This window comes from Meriones unguiculatus, chromosome 7 (genome assembly GCF_030254825.1).
Source record: "Meriones unguiculatus strain TT.TT164.6M chromosome 7, Bangor_MerUng_6.1, whole genome shotgun sequence".
Taxonomy (NCBI): domain Eukaryota; kingdom Metazoa; phylum Chordata; class Mammalia; order Rodentia; family Muridae; genus Meriones; species Meriones unguiculatus.
In genome coordinates, this window is record NC_083355.1 from 118,600,594 (window position 1) to 118,609,540 (window position 8,947).

The 8,947-nt window shown below is 42.9% G+C and overlaps 1 gene segment (V, D, J or C); it reads right to left on the reverse strand.

Moving 5' to 3' along the window:
* Positions 1 to 2,151: 2,151 nt before the first annotated feature.
* On the reverse strand, positions 2,152 to 2,640 carry LOC110541083 (Ig heavy chain V region 3-like). The segment is given in 2 exon segments: positions 2,152 to 2,486; positions 2,570 to 2,640. Coding segments are annotated over 2 exon segments (381 nt in total).
* Positions 2,641 to 8,947: the final 6,307 nt, after the last annotated feature.

Sequence of the window (8,947 nt, forward strand, 5' to 3'; positions counted from 1 at the left end):
TTGATTTTATTTCACCTTCCATAAAAGGAAAGATCTGGGACTTCTGTGGAGCATACCATGCCTCTGCCTTCTCTCTTTGGCTGTTACATGTCTATAATTATGGGGATTTTCTGTCCCTACAGTTCCTGCCTCTGCATAACAGATACATGTGACTTAAATAAATTGGAGCCAAAGTGTAACTAAGATAAACTCATCAACTATTGACTCTTACTAGGAAAAATCTATGGTGTCATGATGATAGGGCTCATTTGGGACCTTTAGCAAAATAACAATAATAATAATAATAATAATAATAATAATAATAATAAATCATGCTGCTTTATAAAACTACTTATACTAAATTCTTTATTCCTCTGAAACCAGGCTGAGCCAGCCGTGTTCTTCTGCATCCTCTTCTTCTGTGTCCTGGCAAGACATACCCCTAAGGGAAAGTGATTAAAGAGCAGGCAACAGGGTCCATATCACAGACAGCCCCTGCTCCCCTTACTAGGGACCAAACATGGAGACTGAGCTCTCCATGGGTTATAGCTGAAAAGGTACCTAGGTTCTTTCCATGTATGGTCCTTGGATGATGCATCAGTCCCTGCAGGCGCCCCCTGGGCCCAGATTTATTGGCTCTGTTGTTCTTCTTGTGGAGCTACTTTCCCCTCTGGATTCTTCCATTCCCATCTCTTCCATAAGAGTCTCTGAACTCTGCCTGAAATTTGGTTGTGAGTCTCGGAATCTAATTTCATCCCCTGGTGGGTGGAGTCTTTCAGAGGAAATCTCTGGTAGGTTTCCTTCCTGATCCCTCTCTTCAACTGCTTCTGGTGTCTATTCTATTTGCCCTTCTGAATGAGAATATAGCATGCTCCCTTAGGGTGCTCCTTGTTTCTTAGGATTGTGTGTGTGTGTGTGTGTGTGTGTGTGTGTGTGTGTGTGTGTGTGTGTGTGTGTGTATTTTGGCATGGTTATCTTGTATTATATGACTAATATCTGATTGTAAATGAGTAAATACCATGGTTATCTTTTTGGGTCTGGGTTACCTTACTCAGGATTTTTTTCCCCAGATCCCTCCATTTGCTTGCAAATGTCATAATGTCCTTGTTTTAATACCTAAGTAGCATTGCAGTTACCACAGTTTACCACAGTTTCTTATCCATTGTTCAGTTGAGAGACATCTGGGTTGTTTCCAGTTTCGGGCTATTGTGAATAATGCCATTATGAACTTAGCTGCCCAAAGACTTTGTTGTATGGTAGAGAATATTTTGAGCATGTACTCAGGAATGCTATAACTGTGCCTTGAGGTAAAGCTGTTTTCAATTTTCAGAAAAAAGTGACAGATGGATTTCTAAAGTGGTTGTACGAGTTTGCACCCCCAACAGCAATGGAGGAGGGTTCCCCTTTCTCCACAACCTCACCAACATGTGCTGTCATGTGAGTTTTTTACCTTAGACATTCTGATGGCTGGAAGATGGAATCTCAGAGTCTTTTTTGTTTGCATTTTTCTGGTGACTAAGAGCATTGAGCATTTCTTTGTTTCTCTGTTATTCAATATTCCTCTGTTGGGAATTCTTTCTTTAGCTCTGTACCTCATTTTTTTAATTGGATTATTTGGTTGGTTGGTATTAAATTTATTGAGTTCTTTATATATTTTGGATATTAGCTCCCTCTCATCTACAGAGTTGGTGAAGATCTTCTCCCAGTCTGTAGGCTGTCATTTTTCCCTATGGACAGTGTCCTTTGCTTTACAGGAGCATTTCAGTTTCATGAGACTCTATTTATTAATTATTGATCTTAGGGCCTGTGCTGTTGGTGTTCTGTTGAGGAAGTTGTCTCCAGTACTAATGAGTTTCAGGCTGTTCCAAAATTTTTCTTCTAATACATTTAGTGCGTCTGGTGTTATGTTGATGTCTTTGATCCATTTAGAGTTTACTTTTGTTCAGGGTGATAAATACGGATCTATTTGCATATTTTTAAATGTAGATGTCCAGTTAGACCAGCACCATTTGTTGAAGATGCTACCCTTTTTCTATCACATATTTTTGGCTCCTTTGTCAAAACTCAAGTTTCTGCTATACACTGACTATTTCTAAGCCAACATTCAGGCCAATCTTTTCTCTCATTTCGCTTTTAGGGCAGCTTCCTGCCCCTCCAGTTTTTGTAACACACTCAGGATGTGGGTGCAGCAATGTGTGCTTGTCTCGCACAGTAATAGACCGCAGAGTCCTCAGCTGTCAGGCTGCTGAGTGTCATGAAGGCTGTGCTGGAGGATGAGTGTACAGTCAGTGTGGCCTTGCCCTGGAACTTCTGGTTATAGCTGATAGAACCATCATTTCCATAAACATATCCAATCCACTCCAGCCCCTGTCCAGGACTCTGCTTCACCCAGCTCATATAGTAGCTGGCGAAGGTGTATCCAGAAGCCTTGCAGGACAGCCTCACTGAGGACCCAGGTCTCCCCACCTCAGCCCCAGACTGCTGCAGCTGGACCTGGGAGTGGACACCTGTGGAGAGAAAGGCAGAGTGGATGGCAGTGTCACCTCAGTCCCTGTCTGCACTTCAGAGTTGGAACTGGGGAGCCCCTTACCTGTAGATGCTGCCAATAGGAAGAGGATGACCCAGCTCCATCCCATGGTGAGGGCCAGAGTGTTCACTGACTGTGGGGAGGACACTGAGCACAAATTGTTTTAGGGTGGACACATCTCTGTATGTAACAACCATACACTTTCATAATTTGCATATTCATGAAGATGGGTCTTTCTTAGATAAGAACCTAGTGCAGCAGGAGAAGAAGGAGGTGGAGAAGAAGAAGAAGAAGAAGAAGAAGAAGAAGAAGAAGAAGAAGAAGAAGAAGAAGAAGAAGAAGAAGAAGAAGAAGAAGGAGAAGAACCTGAGACAGGCAAATGATGCTGAGGTCCAAGTCCTGACCCCTGTCTGAGGAAGCATCCTTCCCTGAGACCTGTATAGACTCTGTGGATATAATATCAAGGCCTAACCTCTTAATTTAAAAATAAAATACCAACACATTCATTTTGCTGAGAAAATTGATTTACAGGTGGTGGTAGTGATGAGGATAATGGAAAAATTTAAAACTCCTAAGTTATGAGAATTTTCAATTTTCTTTCATATACACAAAATTAATGTTTGCTTTTGCAGGCAGGGGCATACCAAACTTACCCAAATGACCACAACTGTTCATGCCTAAGAAATATTTGTAACATGAGAAATAATTCTTACATAAATGGTTATTTATGCAAGATTTCCTACAAGATCTAAATTATTCAAGTAAACTCCACGTCTGCCAACAAATGACTGGGGGAAAAAACGTGGTATATGTCCCTGGATGACTGGGTTCTGGAGATGCCACATTGCTCTGTCTTTTGTTGGTTTAGGTTTTACGCTGGCCTCTACCCATTGTGCTATCTTAGGTGTTGGGTGTTAGTTTCTGGTGCTTCCTGGAATACTGTGGTGGGGAGAATCCCTTGGCAGGAAGATAATTTTTCCTGAAGGAGGACTACTAAACTTTTGGGTATGGCCACAGAATGGCCAGTGTTTTTCAGGAATTGCCACAGTTCACCTCAGGCATACAGACCTGAGTGGTAACTGTGGTCCTTGTTAGTTGAGAGGGCTCTTCTCTCACCCAGAGAAGTTCTGGAGACAGCTGCCCTGCTTCTGGATTTCTTGCTGTAAATTAGTGAGCTGCTGCTGTAACCTGGGTGTCCTGTGGTTTGTCAGTTTTGTTAGGGATAGCTGTTGCCCCTTGGAGCAGTATCTGGGGTTGATCTCGGTGATCCCAGGCTTCTGTAGGTCTGAGGTTGGAGCTCTGTGCCCCAGTACCCAAGCGGTAATCACTGGCAGGTGAGCACCACTCTCATGTGTGCAGCAGGAGGCTAGAGTCTGGAGCTTGTGGATAATCAGAAACTTTTTGAGAGCTAGGTGTCCTGAGGTGGGGCCAGATGTTTCCCACACCTTGGGGTTTTCTCCCAGCAGGAAGACCCTGTCTTTGGAGTTTGGGGTGGTGCATAGAGCACCATTGGCAGGCAATGACTCTGAGCTGATGATTGGGCAGGAACCTGAGACCTTTTCCCTAGAACTTTCCAATGTGTGTTGGGGTGGTGGTGGGGAATCGACTGAGTGCTGGGACCTGCTGTTTCCACTACTGGGGGGTTTTCTCCCAACAGGGAAAGCTAGTCTCTGGTGTCCTGGGGCACACAGTTCTGTCTGTGATGGAGTGTCGGGCCTCCAGCAGGTCTCTAGGCTGGTGGCTGTGTGCCCACCAGTCTACTGGACCTTTTCCAGGGATAGACTGGGTGACCTGAAATCAGTCCCTCTTGCTTCCTTCCATGTGGGATTTTCTCCTGACAGGGACACCCAGTCTCTGGTGTCCTGGGGCACACAGTTCTGTCTGTGATGGAGAGTTGGGTGTGCAGCAGGTCTCTGTGCTCATGGCTGGAGCCCAGCTCAGGGATGGTTGCTGTGCACCTGCTGGTCTTCTGTAACTTTTCCAGGGATAGGCTGGGTGACCTAAGGTCAGTCCCCCTTGCTTCCTTCCCTGTGGGGTTTTCTTGCCACTGGGACTCCAAGTTTCTGTTTTGGTGCCCACAGTTCAACCTGGGAAGGTGATCAGGACATGCAGGGGTGCGGCTCTGGTCTGACGACTAAGTGCATGTGTGACCTTGTATCTCTTCCAGGTTCTGGCTGGGTGACTTGAGAGTGGACCTGACTGACTCCCACACCATGGAGTTTTCTTTCACCTGGGATACAGGATCACTATTTTTTTAGGGCCCAGAGATCAGTTTCTTCGTCACTGTCCTGACACTGCTGTCCTGCTCCTCAGACACAGTGTCCTCATGGCACCCCCATCTTGGATCTTTTGCAAGTTGTTCCATACTTCATATTTTTGTGGCTATTGTGAAGGGTGTTGTTTTCTTAGTTTCTTTTTCTTTTTTTTCTTTTTGGCTGGCTTGCATACAGAAGGGCTACTGATTTTTTGGAGTTAAGTTTGTATCCCACCACATTTCTGAAAGTGATTATCAGCTGTAGGAGTTCCCTGGAAGAATTTTGGGGGTTACCTGTGTATACTATCATATTGTTAGGCCTAGGGGGAGCCTAATTTCCAGGAGACAGATGAGGGGAACTCAGGAGACTAGATCAATGCAATTGCAAGTGGTTTATTCAAGCCATCAAACAATGTAGCTGCCCCCAAACCAGTGAGGAACAGCAGCGAGAGACAGAAGTCCCGGGTTTTTAAAGGAAAAAGCCTGGGAATCACGAAGGTTGCAAGCCTGGCAACACTGCATTGGGTTGGGTAGTTGACTTTTAAAATGATTGCTCTATTTTAGAGGCCAAGACCAGTCCCGCACCTACCCCTGGTTGCCAGGCAACAGTTTCTGGTACTTCAGATTTGGACACTCCTCCACAGCAGGTGGAGACCTTTGGCATTCCTTCTCAACAGGGTGGGTCTTGTCTCAATTCACCAGCTTCTCCTCCTGCTTTCTGGAAAAGTACTGGAGGAACTTAGTGTAATACGTGGTATAAAATTTATAAAGAAACCTGTAAAGTTAACTTGTTTCTTTCAATATCATCTGCTAATAGTGATACTTTGACTTTTCTTTTCCAATTTGTATCCCCTTTATCTCAGTTAGTTGTCTTGTTGCTCTTGTTAGGACTTCAAGTATTATACTGTAGACATGGGGAGATCGGGCAGCCTTTACATGTTCCCAATTTCAGTGGAACTGATTTAAATTCATCTCCATTTAGTCTGATATTGGCTATAGGCTTGCCATATATTGCCTTTACTACGTTTAGGTATACACTTTTTTCCCTGGTCTCTCCAAGACTTTACACATGATTTTAACAAATTTTCTTTCTGAATATAAGGAGATGCAATCCCCATCAAAATACCAACATAATTCTTTGCAGACCTTGAAAGAACAAATCTCAATGTCATATGGAAAACAAACAAACAAACAAAGACCAGAATAGCTAAACCAGTTCTGTAAGAAAAAAAGATCTTCAGGAAGTATCCCCACCCTTGATCTCAAGTTCTACTATAGATCAACTGTAATAAAAGCTGCATGGTACTGGCACAGAAACAGACTGGTGGAACAATGGAATCAAATTGAAGACCCAGAAATAAAATAACACACCTATGAACACTTGTTTTTTGACAAATGAACCAAAACCATACAATTAAAAAAAAAAATAACATCTTCAACAGATGGTGCTGGTCAAACTGGATGTCTACATGTAGAAAAATGCAAATAGATCCATACTTTACACCCTGCACTAAAGTCAAAATAGATCAAGATATCTCAACATAAAAGCAGACATCCTAAATCTATTAGAAGTAAAATCGCGAAGAGCCTTGATCTCATTGGCACAGGTAACAACTTTTTGAACAGAACACCAACAGCACAGACTCTAAGTTCAACAATCAAAAATGGGACCTCAGGAAACTGAAAAAAAAAGGAAAAAAGAAATAAAACTTCTGTAAAGCAAAGGACACTGTCAACAGAATAAAATGACAGCCTAAAGACAGGAAAAAGATCTTCACCAATCCTTCATTCAATAGGGGGTTAATATCCAATATATATGAATAACTCAAGAAATTAAGCTCCAACAAATGAAATAATCTAATTAAAATGAGGTACAGCACTAAACAGAACTCTCAACAGAGGAATTTCAAACAGCAGAGAAAGAGTTAAAGAAATGCTCAACATCCTTAGTCATTGGGGAAATGCAAATCAAAATGACTCTGAGATTCCAACTTAAATACAACAGAATGACCAAATTCAAACACTTAGGTGACAGCACACGCTGGTGAGGAGGTGGAGAAAGGAGAACACTTCTCCACTGCTACTGGGATGGAAAACTTGTACAACCACTTTGGAAATCAATCTGGAGCTTTCTCAATTAGGAATAGCACTTCCTCAAGATCAGCTATACCTCCCTTAGTTGTATACCAAAAAGATGTTCCACCATACAACAAGGACATTTGTTCAACCATGTTCATAACAGTTTATTCATAATAACCAGAATCTGTAAACAACCTAGATGTCCCTCTACCGAAGAATGGAAACAGAAATTGTAATACATTTACAAAATGGAATACTACTCAGCTTTTAACAAGAAATCATGAAATTGGTGGGCAATTAGATGGAATTAGAAAACGTCATCCTGAAGGAGGTGACCCTGACCCAGAAAGAGAGACGTGGGATATATTCACATATAAGTGGATATTAGCCATATATCAAGCTAAATAACAAGGAGGACACTAGGGAAGATGCTTAATTCTCATTCAGAAGATCAAATCAAATAGACCGTGGAAGAGGCTGAAGAGAGGAAACAGAATGACAGCCAACCATAGATGTCCCTGAAAGACTCCACCCAGAAGGGGATCAAAACAGATACAAATACAAAAAACTTTGAGTAGAGTTCACAGAGTCTTAGGAAAAAGCAGGGAATAGAAGGATGAAGAGTGAACCAGAGCTCCAGGGGAAGACCAACAGAACCAAAAAATCTGGGCCCAGGGGATGCTGCAGAGACAGATACACCAACCAGGGAACATGCATGAGGAGAACCTAGGCACCCTGCTCAGATGTAGCCCATAGGCAGCTCAGTCTCCGTATGAGAGACATGGGAGGCGCCCCCAATTGGGATGTCAAGTAAATAAATTATAAAAATATAATTAAATAAAAGATGTAATTAGGTAATAATACACTGTTGGAGTTTGTTCTCTCTCCCTCTCACTCTTAAAGAAGACTGTCTCTAGTGGCATCCTGAATCAGCACTTTATTCCCAGTGTAGCCAATGGCAGCTCAGTCTCCCTAGTAACTGAAACAGGGGTTGTCTCTGACATGAACTTATTGGCTGGCTTTTTTATCAACTTACCCTGAGGGGAGGCCAGGCTTACTTGGCCACACACACACACACACACACACAAAAAAAAAAAAAAAAAAAAAAAAAAAAAAACATTGCTGACAGTCTGATGAGACCTGATAAGCTAGGGTCAGATGGAAGGAGAGAATGACCTCCCCTATCAGTGGACTGGAAAGGAGCATGGGAGAAGAGAGAGGGAGGGCAGGATTGGAAAGGGACCAGGGATGGAGCTACAGCTACGATACAAAGTGAATAACTTGTAATATAAAAATTATTTTAAAATGTTGCCATGGCCATGCTGTTTATCACAGTAATGGAAAAATAACTAAGACCGATATTCTTAGCTTCTCACAGAGTGAAGGAAAGTTACCAGAGCCTGAGGCTAAAACTTCTCTAGATCTTAGAGAAATGGGTTGGCTCTGTCAGTGATGAGAGGTCACCCCGTAGACCCAAAGTGACCCATGATAGATTAACATAACAATGGCAAATTCCACCTCTGTCTCTGTTTCAGAGTCTCTCTCTGTATCTGTTTCTCTCTCTCTCTCTCTCTCATATGTGTGAGTGTGTGTGTGGTTTTCTTGGTGACTAGATCTCTCTTAACCTCACTTCTCCTGACATTTTCTTGAAGGCATCAGTGCACTCACATTTTCATGGTGAACAGAGAAGAAGGTGATGTCATAATACTCTGAGTCATCTAAAAGCACTGCCAGGCGACATCTGGATCTGATACACACAGGCCTCAGAGAGGGGAGGCTTGAGACCTGCTGGCGTTTAAGGTCTGATGATCTCGTCCCCACCTCCCTGTTGCTCATTCCTTAAACATGTGTGGCTTTATGATCAAGAACTATGACCAAAGCTCTGCCTGAATGTGAAGAGAGAGAAGAGGAAGGGAGAGAGAGACACTCTAGGATGTCCCGGAACTTGCTTATACTGTGCCTTCAGGTACGGTGACATGTGCTTTCAAGTGAGACTGTACAGTTTTGCCGTCATCGGATCCCATCAGAACATACATGTAGAGAGACCTCCCAGAGAACTGTAAGAAAACTGGCAGCCCAGCCCCTGAGAATGCTTAATCTTCTCTGCA